The sequence below is a fragment of the Nipponia nippon genome, unplaced genomic scaffold, assembly GCF_047370975.1.
Source record: "Nipponia nippon isolate SJK-2023a ecotype South Korea unplaced genomic scaffold, ASM4737097v1 scaffold_38, whole genome shotgun sequence".
Classification (NCBI taxonomy): Eukaryota; Metazoa; Chordata; class Aves; order Pelecaniformes; family Threskiornithidae; genus Nipponia; species Nipponia nippon.
The window spans coordinates 871,642-893,582 of record NW_028262356.1 but is presented as its reverse complement, the minus strand read 5'-3'; the positions used below and the strand labels follow the sequence as shown (position 1 = coordinate 893,582).

The following is a 21,941-nucleotide window of genomic DNA, read 5'->3' as shown; positions in this document are numbered from 1 at the left end:
TGTGTTCAAGGCAGGAATGATGTCCCAAGAGATCTCAGCTGCCCTTTCCTAATGTTGGAAGTCAGGTGCAGCTGCTGATTCTGCTTGTGATTGACGTTCAGGCTGCAGACTGATAGTGGTGGTAGGACGATTGTGAGTGGTGGTGGTGCTCCTGGAGCGCGTGAGGGACTTGCGGAGGAGCTCATTGCTCATGAGCCGTGAGAGGGCCAGCACCCTGGCAGTCGCTGGAGGGGAGAGGGCCCCTGGGCAGTGGGGAGGATGGGTAGGCAGATTTGGGTGGCTGGGACCGTCTCGCGAATCCTGATTTAGGATCCTGCCAACTACGCCAGTTTGTCACAAAAGAGTGATTTAGATCGCTTAAGGAATCGCCATCAAAGGTAAGAGCAAAAGTGGTTTTAATCTGATGTTGTAAAACTTTGACTTGACAAAGTTCGATGGCGAGGTTCACTCTATTAATTACTGCATGGAAGAATCCTAGAAAGGAAAACTGAGTTACACTCGAGTGAGACTGATTCACAGAGAGACCGGGGACACAAAAGGGTAAGGAGGACCCTCCTGTAGAGTCACGAGGTTCAGAGTGGACCCCCTGGCTTTCTAAACTCCTTCCTCAGAGAGGAGACTAGGTGCAGCTGGGTCCAAACCTAGTCTCAGACTTGGTCAACAGTTTACGTCTAAAGGATTGTACATGCAAAGTTTATGTAATGTTTCATTAGCATCAATTCAGCCTGCAATTAAAGTTACCAAGACAAAATCAAAGTCGGTCGCTTACCAAAGATCTGTCGTTGGTAAAAGTGGTTGAGTCCCCACCCCTGGAGGTATTTAAAAGACGGGTGGATGTGGTGCTTGAGGACATGGTTTAGTGGTGGACTTGGCAGTGGTAGGTTAACGGTTGGACTCGATGATCTTAAGGGTCTTTTCCAACCTTAACAATTCTATGATTCTATGATTCCAAAAGGTCTCTCTGCCTCGAGGAGCAGCCTTGCGAGATGTCCCAGCTCAAGGGGAGATCACCGCCATGCAGCCACGCTGCCAGCAGGGAGAGATCAAAGGCGGCCCTGTAGAGAACCGGTGCCAAATACGGTTTTGTCTCGACATGGCCGCTGTGGCGCCATCCAGCGTCACGCTTCGAGAAAACCCTCTTCTCCACAGGTTTGAGAAAAACAACCTCGTGCGCCGGCGCAGGGACTGAAGGCGCGCAAAGAGCAGAGGCAGGGACAGCACGGCCGTGACAAACCGCACGTACACGTTTGCGATCTGCGCATGCGCGGGAGCCCCTACATAAGGAGCACGCGCTCCTGGACGGAAGAAGACGACTTGTTCTCCGCCCCTACCTCCTCCCTGCCACGTGCCTTCCCGGACCCCAGCCTCGACGAAGCGTGTGACGATTGAAGCCCTGGGACAGAGCCAGTAGAGGATCCCCGGACTCAAAGTGGTGGTGATAGACTCCTTCTTCTCTCCCTCTCTCTCTCTCCTGTCCCCCTCCCCTTCCCTCCTTGCCTTCCCTCCGCTTTCCAACAAATAAAAGTAAAAGGTTGTACGACATCTGACCGGTTTCAGCGTCTTAATCTCGTCCTTGGGATCGTAGTGAAACCTTCCCGATACCGGATCGGGACATTTAATTGGCGTCACGGACAGGATCCCTTGAGATGAGAGTGTCGTACAACCTTACGGTGTGCTGAGCGATTGTGTGTGAATGAGACGTGCAAATAAGCACGAAGCGAGTGCGGAGTTCTGATCCGCGGTTCTGCTCTCCCGCGAGGGAAGCAGCCGGAGACGAACGAAGCGCAAGGAAGGAGTGAATGTTGAGGTCCTGATATTAAAACTTACACAGTAGTTTCTGGTCTGGCCTCCTGAGGGAGTATAGGGGAAACTTGAATTTTACGGTGTGACCCCCTCAGGACGATATCCCCTTTCTAGGCCCTCCTCTGTCTCATAGTAGATTACGGTCTGACCTCCTGGGAGTGCACAGGGGAAACTTGGTTTTTCTAAGGTTTGACCCTCCCAGGACGAACTCCCCTTTGTAGGACATGGCCGCCCAAAGGGCAGGCGATTCTTGTGAAGAAACGGAGAAATGATATCAGTTTTTAGAAACATACCGCTCTCGCCCCTCACCCCCGGGACGAGACTGGGCACGGGACCACTGGTTCCAACTGCAAAGTGTTATGGACCGAATAGCGGTCTGGCGTAAAGAAGCTAGAGTTAAGAAGGGGAAAGGGAAAGCTGTTGTTTGCGCTGTGCTAGGAGCGTGCTTAGCAGCTGCGGTAGAGCAAAGGAGGCGGGCGCCCTGCCAGGCAGAGGCTGTGGCCGCCTCGTTGCAAGCAGCAGTAACGCCGCTGCGAGAACGATGATTGGAAACCAAGCAGGCGCTAGAGGAAGAGAAGTACCAAAATTTAATATTGAAAGAGTTAAGAGTTCAGCTCCTGAGGGAGGCAGACACCCTCGCTGAGATGAAGGGGATGCTAGAAGAGAAGGCGTTGCGCCAAATTTACCCTCAGAGGGACCTAAAAGGACTAAAGGAGGCTGTGGATAACCCCCCCCAATACGTGCCCACTGGTAAAAACAGAATACATATATGAAGACAACAGCGACAACCGTCCCCGAGTTGTCACCAAAGAAATCCCCTTTACCGCCACCGAATTGGCCAAATTACGGAAGGATTTTGCTAGGATGGCAAGGGAGTCCGAAACCGAATATGTGTGGAGGGTATCCCTGTCGGGGGGGGACGGGATCATGCTATCGGAAAAGGAAGCAGAGAGGTATTGGGGCCCCGGTGTCTTCCTCACAACGGGCGATCGCCGTGCCCCATGGTCTCTGACCCAGAGGGCTGCATACTGGGCGGGGGGGCTGAACCCATTAGAGAGGGGGGATCCCCTAGCTATAACTGGTTCTGTCGATCAGCTATTAGAAAACGCACAGAAGGCGGCATGCCTGCAAATGATGTATGACCGGGAACTTAAACCAGATCTGAGCTCTCCGATGTTACTACCGGTAGACCCCGAGCGACTGACGCAGCTAATAAGAGGACTCCCCGACTCGCTAAAACCTCTCGGGATCCAATTCCAGGGGAGAATTCAAAATGTGCCTCGCGAGGAGCGAATCGCAGCTGCCCTGGAGGGAACGGTAACCCCCGAACAGCGGCAGTGGGGGAGGAAGGTGTGGACCTGGGGGGAGATAGCTCAGGAACTAATAAGCTACGGGAGGAAATATGGGCCAGTGGGCAGGACTTACCAAAAGGTAGAAACTAGGGCCGTGCGGGCAGCGGAGCTGGCAAATAAATGGCTGGCGTTTTCGGGGGGAAGCCCCGACCTAACAAAAAGGGAAAAAGCCCCGCTCCGACAAGGATTGTGGCAAATGGGACTGCAAAAGGGTGTGCCCCGAGACTTGATGGATGGGCTCCCCACCAAAAAGTTAGAGCTCCTGGTGCGGAGGTGGTCCGGGCAAGGACCCCCTCCCAAACCAAACCTGCCTTCTGCGCCGGCATTGGACAGGGAGGGAAGGTTTGTGGGAGGCCTGGCAGGTCGACTATATCGGGCCCTTCCAAAAGGCCGCAGGGAAACGTTAGGTGTTGGTGGGGGTTGAAATAGTCTCCGGACTTGTACAAGCCCGGGCTTGTGCGAAAGTGACTGGGGAAGATACCGTAAGGGCCCCTAAAGAATGGTTCGGGACCTTCCCTAAACCGCAGGCCATCCAGTCAGACAACGGCACGCACTTCACCGCCAAAATAGCTCAAGAGTGGGCGGCTCAGGAAGGGATTTTGTGGGTGTTCCACACCCCGTATTATCCACAGGCAAACGGGATTGTGGAACGGACCAACGGGCTGCTTAAGCGCTTTCTAAAACCCCACCAACCGGGATGGGCCGAGCGGGTGGGGGAGGCAGTGGCCAATGGCAATAATCGCTGGGGTACAAACGGGTGCCCGAAAATTGCAGCGTTTTGTCCACAAGCCCCAGCCATGGTACCTGTCTCTCGAAACCCCAGTTCCCCCGGTGCATCATTTTGCTCTCCCGGCCAGCCGGTTCTGGTGGAGCTTCCCACCGTGGGAGCTGTGCCTCTCGTATTAGATACCCCCCTAAACAAATATACATGGAAAGCGAAAGATACCAGTGGGAGAAACCACAAAATCCACACCAAATGGATTATTGCCTCCTTTTAACCCAAGGAGCGAGTTTTCGTCCTGTTTCTGTTTTTAAGGGCGGCGATGTGAGCACGATGCCCCTGCTGCTTTGGATCGTTTTAACTCAGGGACACCTCCATGAAAGTGACGAACGAGCACTCCCTCTACCTTCCCCTCCTCCATACAATCCCTTCGAGAACAACGAGTTCGTGTTGCTGGCGAAAGCCGTGAGCCAAACTTTCAACCTGAGCCACTGTTGGGTTTGCGGCGGACCCCTAGGGCTGTCACGCTGGCCGTGGCCATCCGCACCCCTCACCCCAGACCAAATCGTAAGCAAATATAGCGAAACCGCAGACGATCCGTGGGATGACAGTGGGACCTGGCCAGTTCAGTTTCCAACTAAGGGGCAATATTGTTTGAATCGCACCCAGAAGGGAGGGATCGAAGTAGGAGAAAGCAAATGTCAATGGACTCTCACGCGTAAGCCCCTCGACAAGGAAAAGGACCTGTGGGTGTGGCTCAATGAAACCGGGCGTAATCAGGGGTTTAAGGGATACTGGTCAAGCAAGAATGAAGTTCTCCGGCATTACAAGCCAACTTGTGAATGGAGGGGTACTTATGGGGCTTGGTATTGGACCGGCCGAATAAGGGATGGGGCAACCGCCTTTTTCAGCCCTCTGGGCGACAGAGACACAACTTACTTTCAGTTTCCACCAGGGAAAGATGGGCCATTTGCTCAAGGCAATAGGGCTAAAAAGGGACATTATTGGATTTGTGGGCACACAGCATATAAATGCTTACCCGCGGGGTGGTCGGGAGTTTGCTATATAGGGATCATAAGGCCCCTATTTTTCCTTTTACCAGAAACGGGCGGACCCCGACTAGGTGTAAAGGTGTCTGATAACCTCGGGGACAGAGTATTGCCCGTAAGACGCGGTCTACCAAGGTAAATCTAGGTGGGACACAAAAATGGGGAAATGATGAGTGGCCCCCTGAACAAATAATTCAATGCAATAGATCTGTTAACTCGACAGTCACAACAAATGCGCACGGCAGTTCTTCAGCACCGCGTGGTTTTAGATTATTTGTTGGCCGAGGAGGGAGGGGTGTGTGGAAAACTGAATGTCTCTAACTGCTGTCTCGAAATAGACGACGTGGGGGAAGTGGTTCTTCAGTTAACCAAAGATATCAGAAAAATAGCTTGTGTCCCCGTCCAAACCTGGAGTGGCTGGAGTGGCGATTTGTGGTCCTGGTTACCAGGGGCACCACGGGTCAAACAGTTAATATTGTATTTGCCATGTGTTACTGCCGCCCTAATGTTCCTACCCTGTATAATCCCTCGCTTTGTTCAATTAATCCGACATGTCGTGTCAAACGTGCAATGTGTTCCTACCACCTCATCTGATGGCATCAAAGAAAATCCGTGCCCTCCATCGGCCACAACCAACCTCAGTACCTACCTCGGTACCTATCATTTAAACCTATTCCCAATTTCCCCCGGAGGAAGAACTTGCATATTGATACCCCTAGCGTACCTGCCAGCTGGTTTGTATTTATTATAACAATTACCCACCCTGTTGACTCACCCCCCATGTTTACTCTGTAAAGTTAAAAGTTGTTAAAATTGTTCGAACATAAGTTTGCATTGAGTAATACCTTAGTTCAATTCCCGTTAAAGCACTTTCCTACCCGAACCCACGCTGTTCCCTTTTTTTTCCCTTCCCACAATTTTCCCAACTCTCTCAACCCCGCCTTTTCTTTCTTTTGTTCTCCCTTGTTTTTTCTCTCTCTCTCTCCCTTATGGCACCAAGCTGCAATGTGGAGCCACGGGGTGGTGTAGAGAACCGGTACCAAATACGGTTTTGTCTCGACATTGCCGCTGTGGCGCCATCCAGCGTCACGCTTCGAGAAAACCCTCTTCTCCACAGGTTTGAGAAAAACAACCTCGTGCGCCGGCGCAGGGACTGAAGGCGCGAAAAGAGCAGAGGCAGGGACAGCACGGCCGTGACAAACCGCACGTACACGTTTGCGATCTGCGCATGCGCGGGAGCCCCTACATAAGGAGCACGCGCTCCTGGACGGAAGAAGACGAGAAGACAACTTGTTCTCCGCCCCTACCTCCTCCCTGCCACGTGCCTTCCCGGACCCCAGCCTCGACGAAGCATGTGACGATTGAAGCCCTGGGACAGAGCCAGTAGAGGATCCCCGGACTCAAAGTGGTGGTGATAGACTCCTTCTTCTCTCTCTCTCTCTCCTGTCCCCCTCCCCTTCCCTCCTTGCCTTCCCTCCGCTTTCCAACAAATAAAAGTAAAAGGTTGTACGACATCTGACCGGTTTCAGCGTCTTAATCTCGTCCTTGGGATCGTAGTGAAACCTTCCCAATACCGGATCGGGACATTGAATTGGCGTCACGGACAGGATCCCTTGAGACGAGAGTGTCGTACAACCTTACGGTGTGCTGAGCGATTATGTGTGAATGAGGTGTGCAAATAAGCACAAAGCGAGCGCGGAGTTCTGATCCGCGGTTCTGCTCTCCCGCGAGGGAAGCAGCCGGAGACGAACGAAGCGCAAGGAAGGAGTGAATGTTGAGGTCCTGATATTAAAACTTACACAGTAGTTTCTGGTCTGGCCTTCTGAGGGAGCATAGGGGAAACTTGAATTTTACGGTGTGACCCCCTCAGGACGATATCCCCTTTCTAGGCCCTCCTCTGTCTCATAGTAGATTATGGTCTGACCTCCTGGGAGTGCACAGGGGAAACTTGGTTTTTCTAAGGTTTGACCCTCCCAGGACGAACTCCCCTTTGTAGGACATGGCCGCCCAAAGGGCAGGCGATTCTTGTGAAGAAACGGAGAAATGATATCAGTTTTTAGAAACATACCGCTCTCGCCCCTCACCCCCGGGACGAGATTGGGCACGGGACCACTGGTTCCAACTGCAAAGTGTTATGGACCGAATAGCGGTCTGGCGTAAAGAAGCTAGAGTTAAGAAGGGGAAAGGGAAAGCTGTTGTTTGCGCTGTGCTAGGAGCGTGCTTAGCAGGTGCGGTAGAGCAAAGGAGGCGGGCGCCCTGCCAGGCAGAGGCTGTGGCCGCCTCGTTGCAAGCAGCAGTAACGCCGCTGCGAGAACGATGATTGGAAACCAAGCAGGCGCTAGAGGAAGAGAAGTACCAAAATTTAATATTGAAAGAGTTAAGAGTTCAGCTCCTGAGGGAGGCAGACACCCTCGCTGAGATGAAGGGGATGCTAGAAGAGAAGGCGTTGCGCCAAATTTACCCTCAGAGGGACCTAAAAGGACTAAAGGAGGCTGTGGATAACCCCCCCCATACGTGCCCACTGGTAAAAACAGAATACATATATGAAGAAAATAGCGACAACTGTCCCCGAGTTGTCACCAAAGAAATCCCCTTTACCGCCACCGAATTGGCCAAACTACGGAAGGATTTTGCTAGGACGGCAAGGGAGTCCGAAACCGAATATGTGTGGAGGGTATCCCTGTCGGGGGGGGACGGGATCATGCTATCGGAAAAGGAAGCAGAGGGGTATTGGGGCGATCGCCGAGCCCCATGGTCTCTGACCCAGAGGGCCGCATATTGGGCCTGGGGGCACCCTGAGAGGAGCCAGGGGCCAATGGCGAGCTGGCTCCCTACCCCTCGCAGTGGACGCCCTGCCCCTCCCAGCCCAGGCGGCGGGTCACAGTGGGGCCCTTTGTGACCCCGCTCTGTGACACCCCACGGCACCGTCTATAGCCAGCGTGGCCGCAGCCCTGCAGTGTTGGAGAAGACAGCGACAGGACAGGGCAGGAGCGTGGAGCTGGCGAGGAGACCCCGACATCTTTCCCTGTGCCCCAGCAGCCCCGTGGCGCTGAGGTTCCCTTAAGCTGCCCCCTTCTCCCCCGACTTTCCTCCACTTTGCAGGATGGCGGAGAGACCCCCCAGCCGCCCCAGGGTGGCCTGGGAGGAGGTGGGGGCTCCCCAGGAGAGCAGCTCTCGGCCAGAGCCCTATGAGGTGTCCATGCTGCAGCCGCTGCAGACCGGTGAGCGAAGGGCCCCGGGACTGGCAGGGTCGGGGCCAGCGAGTGCGACCGGCTGGACGCCGGCATCCTGTTTCCTCGGCACACCGGCAGCAGGGGTCCTGTGGGCAGGGGCCACGGCGGTGCCTGAATGGCAGGGCTGCTTGGGGCTGGGAGCCGGCTCCGGCACAGCCTCCCTCCTCAGCCGTGCTGAGCTTAAAGCTCTTTTCACCATTTGGCAAGCTTGTTGGCAAAGATGCTGTGTCCTACTGCCTCTTTTGTGTTTCCCCTCCATGCAGGCGAGACACTGCCAGAGGATAATGCAGAGCATCCGGAGCTCCGACCAGAGAGGGATTCTGAGAGCGCCCGGCTGCTTTCTTCACACAACAGCAGTGACCTGACCACGGTAATAAGCTCCCCCCTTGCTAGGACTCTTGTCCGTGGCATTGGCAGGAGGCTTGTGTGAGCAAAGGGACCCAGAATCAGTGGGCTTGGCATGGCCTCAGTGTCCCTGCTGAGAGGCTTCCTGCTGTCCCCGAGCAGGGCCTATCCGAGGGGGGCACTCCAGTGTCCCAGCAGCAGCTCCAGCCCTCCTGGCCACCAGCGAGCCCTGGTTCTCTGCAGGGCCAACACACAGTGCCCGTGCCCCTAGTTTACAACTGCCGCAGGAACAGACGGAACCGTTTGGCCTAGCACCTTCCCAGCATCCCGGCTGTCAGTTTGTCGGTTACCCCCCGGTTTCTGTGAAAGGGGTGTGGGGAGCCTGTCTGAGTGGCCTGCGGGAAACCCCCCCGTTCCTCGGCCCATCAACGTCCCCGCTCTAGAGCTCGCTGCTCTCTGTCGGGGGTCCTTTTGTGTCCCATTGATTAGTGTCGACGGGGAATTTTCCAGCGTTTGGCCCCTGGTTATTCTCCCCTTGGCATTGGGACGACCCCGACCCGTCTTTCCTCTTGACGGACCACCGTCTCTGGGCTTCCCAGAAAGGCTGTGCGGTTCTGCAGCCCTTGGGCTGTTCCCATCATGGGCTCCACCATCTAACACTCGAGGCCCCTCGGTCCCCCAGTGCTGCATTTTGCAACACTTGGCTGTTCCCTCCCGCTGTTGCTATCATGGGCATCGTGTCCTGGGCTACAACGCCTTCTCCGCTAAGGACATCGCGGGCAGCCACTCGGAAAGCTCCTCCAAAGGATTCCAGGGATGGGGAGGGTTAGAAGCCCGTCTTCCTGGCAGCTGTCTAACAGCAGGGAGTATTGGGAGGGGGTCAGGGTGGCAGGAGCATTCCCTGGGGGGTGCTGGAGGCTCCCAAGGGGTTCCTGAGAGATGGGGCTGGGGAGTGGGCATCCCCGGTTGCTTTTGGGGTTCTCCTGCTGCTGGAAATGGTTTCTAAAGCTAAGATTGCAGAAACGGCAATTTTCCCATTAGCTTTGCATGACGGTAGGCACCTTAGGTGGGACCATCCCCCGTGCATCCAGCGCTGTAATAAAGAGAATGCCTGCTTCTCGATGCTACATTGGTGTGAAGAGGTTGATTCCCCATTTCGGTGACAGCTTGGGCGACCCAGATGGGACTCTGCTTCTGAATCTCAACGGATCCGCGGCATCGCAGCACCCCCAGCCGGCACCGAGGGATTCTCGGGAAGAACCTCCGAAGCGCGGACCGAAGAGCTCTGAGCAGGACCCCGGCAAGGTAAAGGCATTCCTTTTCGGATTGAAAGGGCGGTTGCCTGCCCGTCAGGCGCGGCGAAGGCCTCGCAGGGTTGGCCTGTAAAGGTACCTAAGGGAAGGATTGGATCCTATCGGGCCAAAGTCCCTAGGACAGCTGTGTCTGGAAACCTTTGGCCAAAGGGGTGGGTTGGAGTCCCACTGACGGTAATCTAGGGGCTCGAGTCCCCTTCTGCGCAATGCCTCTGACTAGTTTGTGCAAAGTGATGGTTTCTCTGTTTGGTGTTGCCGTATCTTTGATGGCGGGTACTAAGCCCTCTGCGGAAGGGGGCATTCGGAAAAGATCTCCCCTAGGACGTATCTTGAAACATTGGAGGAAATTGGGAGGGGAGCCTCTCACTCGAAAACAGCTTCTAGAATATGGTGACAATTGGTGGCCAATGAATAGTCTCGAAGATCAGGAAAAATGGCCAAAGAATGGAACTCTAAGATATACTACTGTAGTACAACTGATGGTACTTTGCAGGCGGGAGGGTAAATGGGATGAAGTACCATACGTGCATTTATTTTTCACACTAAGAAACCACCCGGAATGGCAGAAGGAATGCGGAATAATCCCACAGGATCCTCTGATCTTGGCTCTAGAAAAGGAGGGGAGGGGTAGGAATTTAAAACGATGGTGTTCTGCTTGTAGAAAGTCAGCTCCTTTCGTACAAGCCCGTCTTGCCTCTTCCTGGGTTTTTCTTCTTGGCGTACAAAACGGTTCTGAAAGGAGAAACGCTGGCAGAAGCAGCTGCCCCGTGGGTTGAGAGCAAAGCCCCCGTTCCAGCAGCCTTTCTGGTTTCCCGGGGATGCCCAGGAGAGCTGGAAGCCTGCCCGGCAGCACAGGCCAGGCAGCCGCCCGGCACGGGAGCGTGGCAGGGTTCGGGGGGCCCACAGGCATGGGCTCCCACCGCCCAGGAGAGCCGTGCTGCCCCAGGGGAGCCCACCGGGTCTCCCCGCCCTGCTGCGCCCTGGGGAGCCCCAGTGTGACGTCAGAGCCACCACTGTGAGGTCAGAGCTGGCCGCCCGCACAGCCCTGTGGCGCGCGGGCAAGGAGCCCACAGCTGCCGTGTGGCTCTTGCCCTGGGCAGGCGCGCTCCTGCTGTGGGGCAGCGTGGGGCTGCTGCCGGAGCTGTTTTTGCCTGGGCAGGCCACACTGCTGGGGCTGAGGCGGAAGAGCGGAGCGGGGAGCCTGCCTTTGCCCAGAGATGGTGAGGAGAAAGGCCCCCGAGAGAAGACGCCAGGGGCCCTCCCAAGGCTCCTTGGGGAATGAGGCTGGCCAACAGCCGGCAGGGGAGGCAGCGGGGCTGAGCCGCTGCCAGATGAGTAGGTACGAAGCCTGGCATCTGCCCGGGCATCAGGTTGGGCTGGTAGCAGGGATGTGGCCTAGCACGGTCAGCGGGGTGCGGAGCAGCCTGGGGAAGCCGACAGAAGTTTTCTGAAGAAGAGCCCCGTGGCTTGCGAAGCCCCTCTTCTGTGGGGACGGGTCTCGGCGGAAAGCCTGGCTCACTCTCCCAGCCAAAAGGCGGTGTGCAGCAGGGGCTTTTGGGGAGGCAGTAGCCTCGTGCTGCAGGGTCGGAGCCCAGCCCTGCTGCACGGGGCGCTTTTGGTGCACGGGGAGGCCAAGCCCCTGGGGCCTGAGACTGGCCCCCTCGGGACGTTGAGGCGCGATCCTGCCTGGCTGATGGGAGCAGCTGTGCGGGGCAGAGAGGGGTCGGGAGACCTGGGAGTGCCCAGGGAAGAGGTGGGGGCGGCCGTGGCGGGGGACGGCAGCCCGTGCCCCCTACGCGAACGGCCACTGGGAGGTGTCTGCCGCGGGGCAGGTTGGGGCCAGGGGCCAGGGAGCAGGGAGGGACGGGCTGAGAATCGCGCTGTGCTGCCGGGTGGGCTTCCCGAGGCGCGGGTCTGCTGCTGCCAGCTTGCTCCCACTGCAGGCCTGTAAAGCAAAGGATGGGGAAAGGAGAGGGGGGGCCCGCTGGGAGCAGCCCAGCTGTGCTGGCCTCTCTCGCTGCTGCTGGGACGGCCCGTCCTCTGGCAAGGGCCGCCGCTCAGGCTACTCCTGCCCGCCTCGGCTCCCGCGGCGTGGGGACGGTGGGCAACGGGCACTTGTCTTTTTCCTCCGACAGGAACCTCCGCACGGAGGTGGAGCTGGGGATACTCTCTTCCACGTCAGCTCCCGGCTCAGCCACTCAAGGGCCTGCCAAGTGGCGCGACAAGGCCACAGAAATTGCAAGTAAGCTCAGCACTGCTGCTTGCCGTGACCTCCTCGGGGCTGAACTTGGAGGGCTGCGCTGCGCTGGAGCTCTGGCCAAACGTCACAGGCGGCAGGAGAAGTGCAGGCTGCCCTGCTCTTTGCCCCAGGGAGGGAGTGTGGAGGACACGGTGCCCGCCTCCCCGCAGGCCGCTGCGACACGCGGGGCTGGGCATCCTAGAGAAGAGACCTCAAGAGACAGGCCTAACTTTTCTCTGCTTTCCTTGCGCAGGGACAGCCTTCAGCCTTACTTGCCATCCGGCAGGCGCCCTTGTCTCCCCGCGGAGACGTCTGCTGAGGATGTGCATCTCCGCCACGTACGTATTACATCACGTTTCTGCTGTGGACGGGGGAGAGAAAGGGGATGTCTGAGGGCCGGTGCAAGCCAAGGGGAGAGCAGAGGGTGTTCCCCAGGCAGCAGCCCAGGGCTCCCAGTCGGGCGCCCAAGCTGGGGCGCTGCTCGTGCTGTGGCCGTTCTCAGGGAGAGGCAAGAGCAAAGCCCCTCGGCAGTCTCACTCCCACGCATTTGCCAGAGCCCCACACTTTGGCTGCGGTAGGGCAAACTGCCGCGTAGCCAGATGCTCGGGTGCAGAGCCAAGCCTCCGCAGGGGAAGGCTTTTCCCCAGCTCTGGCAAGTGACCGCGCAGGTCTGGGAGGGCTCTGGCAGGAAAGGCAGACAAGGCTCCTGCGCTTCCCAGCTCTGCGGAAAAACACCCCTAAGAGAGAGCTGTGTGATCGCAAGTGAGAACAGGCCTGCTTTCTCAGCCCAAGAGAGAGCAAGGTCCCCACCAGAAAGACTGCTGAAAAGCAGTCTTCATTTGCTCGGCCTCTTTACTTCCCTGCATAATTTTCAGTCCCTTTGGGATAGTGCTTCTGGAGCCCTTGCCCTGGGGGAGATCTGCCGGCAGTGTTGAACGGTGTGGACAGAAATCGTCTTCCTCCTGGGCGCTGCTCTGGCAGCTCTCTGGCAGCAGGAGGCTTCCAAAAGGCTGGCTTTCTGGCCTGAAAAGGGAACTCCACCCGGGGAGGGCTTTGCCCAAGACTTGGAGCATTGGCAGCCACAGGACTCCCTCTTCTTTTTCAGGCAAAAGATGGCCCTGCAGAAGAAGAGGATCTTCCAAGTCGTCTTCTTGTGGCTCCCCGTGGCTCTTGGTGAGTTTGCATGAGCAGACACCTGAGAGCGACAGCCAGGCTGTGCTGCATGCCAGCTTTCAGCTGGCCAGCTTTCCTTTTGGGCCGCTCTGGGCGGAAACGCCCATGGCCCAAGCGCTTCCCGACCACGGCCTGCACTGGGACTGCCTTTTGGACTGCCAGTAAGACTGGGAGCCTCCCAGCCATGCTGCTGCTCTGGCCACTGGACCACATGGCTTGCTTAGTCTGCAAGTCCGCGAGAGAAGGGCGTAGCTACTTCCAAGCCTGACCTGGGGATTCCCAGAGGGGAGGGGCCGTGCAGGGGGACCCATGGGGAGGTACCTCTCCTAGCCCATGCAGCCTGGTCTCGGGGCTCCCCGAAGCAGCGAGGGGAAGCGGGGAATAGCTCTGGGGCACTGAGCACACCTGAGGCTCACGGCTGCGCAGTCCCCTCAAGCCTGGGCCGATGGCTTCCGGCCAGAGGCGCGTCCTCTCTCCGCACCCCACGTTCCCCACCTCCTCAGCTCACCTGCTGCCCCACCCCTAAGGCAACAGGCAGGAGACAACGCCACTGCAGGCATCGCTAGCGACCCCAGTCAAATAACTCTCTCTTGATGATGTGAATTGCAGCTGGTGTTTACTGCGGGACCTCACTGCCAGGGTGGACAATGCGGACAAAGGCACTGCTAGAGGTCGGTGACTCCTGTGCCACAGGCACCTCCTGCAACAGAGCATTGCTCAGAGCGGCTGGAGAAATCACGGGCTCTCCTGCTGCCACGCAGGGTGACCCAAAGAAGCAGCAGCTTGTGCCGAGTCTTCCTAGGGAAGCCTCTCCTGGGAAGCCCCGGCGGCTCTGGTAGCAGATGCTCGAACCGAGCGTTTTTCCCTTTCAGGAGCTGGCACTTGTGTCTGCAGAAGACCTGAAGACCCTGCGGTAAGAGACGTTTCCTGAGCTGGAATTGGTTCTGTGCAGAAGCGTCAGCCGCCCTCGTGCTACCTGCACTCCTTTTGCTAACAGCCAGGGCTCCCATACCTCCTACCTGCCTTTGCCTTCTGCTCAAACTGGTGTGGAAGGGAAGCACGCGCAAAGCAGGGAAAGCACACGTGTCTCTCCTTCTTGCCGAGCTGAGACGCTCCCCAGAGGGGACGGGCCGCTCTCTGACAAGATCTGCTTTCCTGTCATGCAGGAACTTTCGCGTTTCCTTGGCGGAGCATAGCCAGAAGGTGCAGCTTCTGACGGAGGAGGTGGCTCAACTGAGGGCAGAGATCAGCAGGGCAAAGGTGATGCTGCGTTTTGGGGAAGGAGGCTTGGCTGGGCAGAACCCCCGAGAAAGCACTCCTTGGGCTTGTTGGTGGGGTCGGACTGCTGACTGCAGCAACCCAGCCTTTGCCCCAGGGGCTTGCTGGGTGAGCTGCTGCGCTGCACAGGCCCTTCTCCAGGCCCACTTTCAGCAGGCTGCTTCAGGCAGCAGAGGACTCCCGACAGCCTTCCCTTGGCACGCCGGCACTCTGGCTCCTCTGGCTGGGCTCCTGAGGCAGGGATGAGACCCAGGCACGCTCACGGGGCCAGCCGTCGCTTGCAGGGCCCGAGCCCATCTCCCCGCTGACCGGCAGAGCGTGGAGGGTGGGGACGAGGGCGTGGGGACCCTCGTCAACCCACCTGGCGGCCATGGCCGTGGCCGCGGACACAGATTCTCTTCCTCACTCCTCGTGGCTCACGTCAGCAGCAGAGAGTCTTGCAGCTCTGTGGACAAGGCTTGCCTTGCCTTTCTGACACTGACCCTTTGCCTCTGCCGGCGCTAGCAGCCACGCTGAACTGCCCGCTGATGTGGTCCTTTTCTGTGTTCGTTTATGGCGTTCCCAGGAAGTGAACCAGGCAGCGTCCCAGATGGCTTCGGAAGTCTCCGTCGAGATGTCTGACTGGGCCCTGAAAAGCTCTGGTACGGACACAAGCAGCCCAGTCTCCTTGCCCTGCGCTTGCCTGTAGCACGCCCCAAAGAAGCCTGTGCTCCGGGCGCTGCTCTCCAAAGTGGGGGAGCTTCAGTGCTTCCTGGGCTCCAAGAGCAAGGCTGTGGCACAGTGGCTCTCTCAGACTCCCTCCCAGTCCTGCCCTCGGCCTCCGCACAGGGGCCTCCGCACGGGTGCCTCCGCCGCTGCCCCCGCACGTGTTCCCGTGCTCGTGGAAGGGCTCTCTTCCTCTCCACTGCATTCGAAGAGGGAATGGCTGGGCCATCCTTTGCTGCCCATGCCGCAAGCCCTCAGTTTTGGTCTGCTGTCATTCACGTGGGCGCCCGCCGTCTCCCAGAACCCGCAGACCTTCTCCTCGTGGCGCTGTGAGAGACGCAGTCACCACCAGGCACGTGGCTGCCGTCATTCCCCTGTGCAGCTGGGCACCCCCAGCAGCGTGGGGAGGAGGAGAGGACTGACAGACGTGGAGCTGGCCGGCAGCATCAGAAATACTGTCTGAGCACCGAGTGCTCCTAGAATGTGGCCTCTTCCAGTAGTCACCTGCTCTCCCTCCCTTCCAGGTGCCACCATCGACATGCAGAGAACTTCCGAGACCTACATCTGCAAAGAGAACTGGGGCTGCAGGCTTTTGTGGCTCTTGTGCGCTGCCAACCCTCCCGACACTATTTTGCAGGTATCCTAGCAGAACTCCTCAGGGAAGGTTTCCTGCCTCCCTCTGAAGTTGAGGACCGACCGCAGGGGCTCTCCCCTCGCTCCAGTGGCACTGCTCAAGCCCACAGTGTTGCTCAGGTTCCCGAAAGCAAAGCTCGAACACAGGGCTGGGCTTGCTAGCAATCAGCGCTTCCCCTCAGGAGGGGAATGGAGCTGAACGGAGCCAAACTGCTGCATCTCGCCCACAGTGCTCTGCCCCAGCTGGGTGAAAGACTTTCTCCCTGGTGACCCCGTTTCCACGCCCATCCCTAAGAGCGCCTTTTTGGGGCTGGCAGGCGGGAGGTGGGGGGTGCCCTGCAGAGCCACTGGGCAGAGAGGTGTTTCTGCTAGGCCCTGACTGGGACGCTTTCAGAACCGCTCTTCTCCTCTGCCCCATAATCCTGAGGGCCGCCTTTCAGTCAGGCAGGGACGAAGGCCTCCTGCTTCTGTCCATTTCCTCCCACGCGCCCCCTTTGCAAGCCAAAATAGACCCCACGGACACAACGGCGCCTACGCTTCAAGCTACGCGCGCCGTTGTGTTGGCCCCAACACTCTCTCACTCTTCCTTGCTCTCGCGTTCTGCTTGCAGCCGGATGTTTCCCCAGGAAACTGCTGGCCTCTACAAGGGGATCAGGGCCAGGTGGTCATCAGGTTGCCAGCACGCGTCCATCTGACTGCCGTCACTGTGCAGCACATCCCCAAAGAAGTCTCTCCATCTGGGACCGTCACCAGCGCCCCCAGAGACGTCGCTGTCTTTGTGAGTCTCTGCTGGGCGCTTCTGGCGGGGATCTGGCCCTGGGGGAAAGCCATGGCAGGGTCTTGCTTGCTTTTGTGTGTCCTCTGAGCTTTGCATCCTGCTCTCCCCTGAGCACTGCACGGCCCTAGCGGGACACTTCAAGGGCTCTAGGGGTTTCATCCCTCTTGGGACTTGTTCGGGACAAGCACCTCAGGGTTCCTGAGCAGAAGTCAAGGCCGAGACTGAGCTCCACCATAGCGAGTGCTAGCCTACTGCTAGAGCCCCAGGAGAGGGTGGGGAGATAGCAGGGCTGATCCCGCACGTCCGTCCCCTCTTTGTGGGGACGAGTCTGAGCTGCTCTCCTTGTGCTTTGCCCCTGAGGGAGTGGATGCGGACGGAGAAGAGGAAACTCTCCTTGGGACGTTCACGTACAACGTGGCAAAGGAGCCCATTCAGACCTTCCCTCTGAAGGTACGGTCCACGCGCAGGGGCAAGGTGCCGGGGAGCAAACCAGGTTTGCCTGCAAGTCCATGGCAGGAAGAGCGTGAAGGCTTTCTCCCTGGGCCGAGGGACAGTGTCCTCTCCTCCCAGCACAGCGTGCCCCTTCTCTCCCCGTGCTCTCACGCCTGCCAGGAGGAAAGCAGGCAGAGCAGACAGCGGGAGCTTGGTGGGGTTGCACAGCAGCCGCCCCCCGCACCCGAGCACCTCCCCGGCCTCTCTGCCAGCACAGAGCAAGCAGCAGAGGGAAGGGGCAGAGGGCAGGGAGGCTGAGCCCCAGCAGGGCCGGCATGCAGAGGCTGCCAGCTGCCTTCCCCCTTCCCGTCTCCCCAGCCTCCCCAGCAGCCCCGGTACCAGCAGCGAGCCTCAGCTTTCCACAGCCGCTCCCACCCACTTTCAGGAGCTCGTTCCTGAGCAGGAGCAGGGCTGGCAGGGGGAGACACCTTCATTGCATTGTCGCTCCTAACAAACACCCCCGCTTCCTTTTCCCGCTTTTCTTGCCAGAACGCGCCGCTTCCCAGAGCCTTTGCCCGTGTCAAACTTCTGGTGAAGAGCAACTGGGGAAACCCAGCGTACACCTGCATTTATCGAGTGCAGGTTCACGGGAAGATGGCAAAACCCGAAAGCCTCGACTGAAACCAGAGGAAAAAGAGAAGGGCATAAAGAAAAGAGCAGCAGAAGGGGAAGGAAGAAAAAAATAAAAAAGATGTGGCACTTCAGATTGGTGCAGAAGATCTGTCTCCTAAGTGGGGTGCGCAAGAAGGCCCTTTGGGGGGAGGGCGGGAGCGCGTGGGAAGCGTTAGGACTTCTCCTGAATTTTTTCTTCAACCTGCGGAAGGCAGTAAGCACGCCTAAGGTTTACTCCAGAGAGGAGAGGCCCAGCCTGGCACCGCTCCTTCTCCCGCCACCCCGGGAGGCTCCGCAAGTGGCACCAGCCCAGGGCAGGCAGAGGGGCCCGGCTGCAGTTTACAACTGCCGCAGGAGCAGACGGAACCGTTTGGCCTAGCACCTTCCCAGCATCCCGGCTGTCGGTTTGTCGGTTACCCCCCGGTTTCTGTGAAAGGGGTGTGGGGAGCCTGTCTGAGTGGCCTGTGGGAAACCCCCCCGTTCCTCGGCCCATCAACGTCCCCGCTCTAGAGCTCGCTGCTCTCTGTCGGGGGTCCTTTTGTGTCCCATTGATTAGTGTCAACGGGGAATTTTCCAGCGTTTGGCCCCTGGTTATTCTCCCCTTGGCATTGGGACGACCCCGACCCGTCTTTCCTCTTGACGGACCACCGTCTCTGGGCTTCCCAGAAAGGCTGTGCGGTTCTGCAGCCCTTGGGCTGTTCCCATCATGGGCTCCACCATCTAACACTCGAGGCCCCTCGGTCCCCCAGTGCTGCATTTTGCAACACTTGGCTGTTCCCTCCCGCTGTTGCTATCATGGGCATCGTGTCCTGGGCTACAACGCCTTCTCCGCTAAGGACATCGCGGGCAGCCACTCGGAAAGCTCCTCCAAAGGATTCCAGGGATGGGGAGGGTTAGAAGCCCGTCTTCCTGGCAGCTGTCTAACAGCAGGGAGTATTGGGAGGGGGTCAGGGTGGCAGGAGCATTCCCTGGGGGTGCTGGAGGCTCCCAAGGGGTTCCTGAGAGATGGGGCTGGGGAGTGGGCATCCCCGGTTGCTTTTGGGGTTCTCCTGCTGCTGGAAATGGTTTCTAAAGCTAAGATTGCAGAAACGGCAATTTTCCCATTAGCTTTGCATGACGGTAGGCACCTTAGGTGGGACCATCCCCCGTGCATCCAGCGCTGTAATAAAGAGAATGCCTGCTTCTCGATGCTACATTGGTGTGAAGAGGTTGATTCCCCATTTCGGTGACAGCTTGGGCGACCCAGATGGGACTCTGCTTCTGAATCTCAACGGATCCGCGGCATCGCAGCACCCCCAGCCGGCACCGAGGGATTCTCGGGAAGAACCTCCGAAGCGCGGACCGAAGAGCTCTGAGCAGGACCCCGGCAAGGTAAAGGCATTCCTTTTCGGATTGAAAGGGCGGTTGCCTGCCCGTCAGGCGCGGCGAAGGCCTCGCAGGGTTGGCCTGTAAAGGTACCTAAGGGAAGGATTGGATCCTATCGGGCCAAAGTCCCTAGGACAGCTGTGTCTGGAAACCTTTGGCCAAAGGGGTGGGTTGGAGTCCCACTGACGGTAATCTAGGGGCTCGAGTCCCCTTCTGCGCAATGCCTCTGACTAGTTTGTGCAAAGTGATGGTTTCTCTGTTTGGTGTTGCCGTATCTTTGATGGCGGGTACTAAGCCCTCTGCGGAAGGGGGCATTCGGAAAAGATCTCCCCTAGGACGTATCTTGAAACATTGGAGGAAATTGGGAGGGGAGCCTCTCACTCGAAAACAGCTTCTAGAATATGGTGACAATTGGTGGCCAATGAATAGTCTCGAAGATCAGGAAAAATGGCCAAAGAATGGAACTCTAAGATATACTACTGTAGTACAACTGATGGTACTTTGCAGGCGGGAGGGTAAATGGGATGAAGTACCATACGTGCATTTATTTTTCACACTAAGAAACCACCCGGAATGGCAGAAGGAATGCGGAATAATCCCACAGGATCCTCTGATCTTGGCTCTAGAAAAGGAGGGGAGGGGTAGGAATTTAAAACGATGGTGTTCTGCTTGTAGTATGGGGAAGAGATGTTGGAAATGCTGACGGGAGGAAGAAGATGACCTAGAGTTAGTGGCTGCTCCCCGGCAGAGGTTGGGAGAGAATCCTGACGCCGATGATGCTATTAGTCATGTGAGCAGGGTAAGAGAAAGCAGCCATAGGCGAGCTGGTGAGGCTGGTAGCGCGGGAGGAAGTGGCTATGGACCTGGCTATGGGCGATTTGGTGGAGCAGAAGGATTTAATGTGATGGCAGGAAGAACGAGGGGACGACAAGGGGAAGCAGGAGAGGTTTTACAAGCTTCTCTCCGACAAGCGGACGGATATAACAGGCCAGTAAGCGTTAAAGTGCCATTCCCAAGAACGGATTTGAGGTCCTGGAAGGAAACGGCGGGTATTGATAGGGAAGAGCCAGAAAGGGAGGCTAAAGTTTTGGAAACTATAATCAGGACCCAAGCCCCTGATTGGAACGATGTACAGGTAATATTAGAGACATTGTTAGACGGTACTGAGAAGAAGGTGGTATGAAACACTGTTCGGAAAGAGGTCGAAGCGGCATAGGGTAATGGGGACCTGCATGGAACGACAGATCCAAATTTTCCTGCCGCAGACACAGGGGGATCCTAAGCAGCCGGGACCCCAGGGGCTTTCGGGTACTATTTGGCATAAGGCACGCTATGGCAAAAGCGATCAATTGGTGCAAATGCTATGAGGTTAAGCAAGAACCAAAGGAATCCCCGTCTGCCTTCCTGGTGCGGTTAAAAGTCACTGCCAGGAAATACACGAATCTAGACGCTGAAAAACCAGAAGAGGCTGTTCAGTTGGCTTCTGTCTTTATGAGACAATAGGCCCCAGCTATAAGAAAGAAACTCCAAAACTTCAAAGGGGCAGACCCAAGGGATTAGGGAAAGATGTTAGAGGTAGTGTGGATGGCTTTTCATAATAGAGAGAAGGAAAAAGAGGCACAACAGGTTCGAAGGGAACACCTAAGAGAGGGGAGATGGATTGCTGCTTTAACAGGGCCTCCTGGAGGAACCGACAGAGAAACGGGAGGCACAGGAAGGGGTTACCGGGAAGAAGCAGGGGAAGGGGAAAATCAGCTCCTTTCGTACAAGCCCGTCTTGCCTCTTCCTGGGTTTTTCTTCTTGGCGTACAAAACGGTTCCGAAAGGAGAAACGCTGGCAGAAGCAGCTGCCCCGTGGGTTGAGAGCAAAGCCCCCGTTCCAGCAGCCTTTCTGGTTTCCCGGGGATGCCCAGGAGAGCTGGAAGCCTGCCCGGCAGCACAGGCCAGACAGCTGCCCGGCACGGGAGCGTGGCAGGGTTCGGGGGGCCCACAGGCATGGGCTCCCACCACCCAGGAGAGCCGTGCTGCCCCAGGGGAGCCCACCGGGTCTCCCCGCCCTGCTGCGCCCTGGGGAGCCCCAGTGTGACGTCAGAGCCACCACTGTGAGGTCAGAGCTGGCCGCCTGCACAGCCCTGTGGCACGTGGGCAAGGAGCCCACAGCTGCCGTGTGGCTCTTGCCCTGGGCAGGCGCGCTCCTGCTGTGGGGCAGCGTGGGGCTGCTGCCGGAGCTGTTTTTGCCTGGGCAGGCCACACTGCTGGGGCTGAGGCGGAAGAGCGGAGCGGGGAGCCTGCCTTTGCCCAGAGATGGCGAGGAGAAAGGCCCCCGAGAGAAGACGCCAGGGGCCCTCCCAAGGCTCCTTGGGGAACGAGGCTGGCCAACAGCCGGCAGGGGAGGCAGCGGGGCTGAGCCGCTGCCAGACGAGTAGGTACGAAGCCTGGCATCTGCCCGGGGCATCAGGTTGGGCTGGTAGCAGGGACGTGGCCTAGCACGGTCAGCGGGGTGCGGAGCAGCCTGGGGAAGCCGACAGAAGTTTTCTGAAGAAGAGCCCCGTGGCTTGCGAAGCCCCCCTTCTGTGGGGACGGGTCTCGGCGGAAAGCCTGGCTCACTCTCCCAGCCAAAAGGCAGTGTGCAGCAGGGGCTTTTGGGGAGGCGGTAGCCTCGTGCTGCAGGGTCGGAGCCCAGCCCTGCTGCACGGGGCGCTTTTGGTGCACGGGGAGGCCAAGCCCCTGGGGCCTGAGACTGGCCCCCTCAGGACGTTGAGGCGCGATCCTGCCTGGCTGATGGGAGCAGCTGTGCGGGGCAGAGAGGGGTCGGGAGACCTGGGAGTGCCCAGGGAAGAGGTGGGGGGGG

General features: G+C 57.9%; 1 protein-coding gene and 1 pseudogene across 1 annotated transcript; both read left to right on the top strand.

Annotated features, from left to right (window-relative positions):
• The first annotated feature begins 1,646 nt into the window (after positions 1 to 1,646).
• LOC148053655 (uncharacterized) lies at positions 1,647 to 9,792 on the top strand (annotated as a pseudogene).
• Positions 9,793 to 11,775: 1,983 nt separating this feature from the next.
• LOC148053654 (SUN domain-containing protein 5-like) lies at positions 11,776 to 17,735 on the top strand. The gene is made up of 11 exons (XM_087773126.1): positions 11,776 to 12,058; positions 12,309 to 12,393; positions 13,161 to 13,228; positions 13,838 to 13,899; positions 14,101 to 14,141; positions 14,395 to 14,488; positions 15,072 to 15,147; positions 15,736 to 15,848; positions 16,455 to 16,622; positions 16,983 to 17,072; positions 17,604 to 17,735. The coding sequence occupies exons 1-11, from the start codon at positions 11,776 to 11,778 to the stop codon at positions 17,733 to 17,735; spliced, it is 1,212 nt and encodes a 403-aa protein (XP_087629252.1).
• Positions 17,736 to 21,941: the final 4,206 nt, after the last annotated feature.

Excerpts from the sequence above, each read along its gene's own strand:
- LOC148053654 (XM_087773126.1), top strand. The coding sequence starts at position 11,776 with ATGGGGAAAGGAGAGGGGGGGCCCGCTGGGAGCAGCCCAGCTGTGCTG. Across the intron at positions 12,394-13,160 it reads AGGATGTGCATCTCCGCCAC|GCAAAAGATGGCCCTGCAGA; the intron begins GTACGTATTACA and ends CTTCTTTTTCAG. Across the intron at positions 14,489-15,071 it reads CAGAGATCAGCAGGGCAAAG|GAAGTGAACCAGGCAGCGTC; the intron begins GTGATGCTGCGT and ends TGGCGTTCCCAG.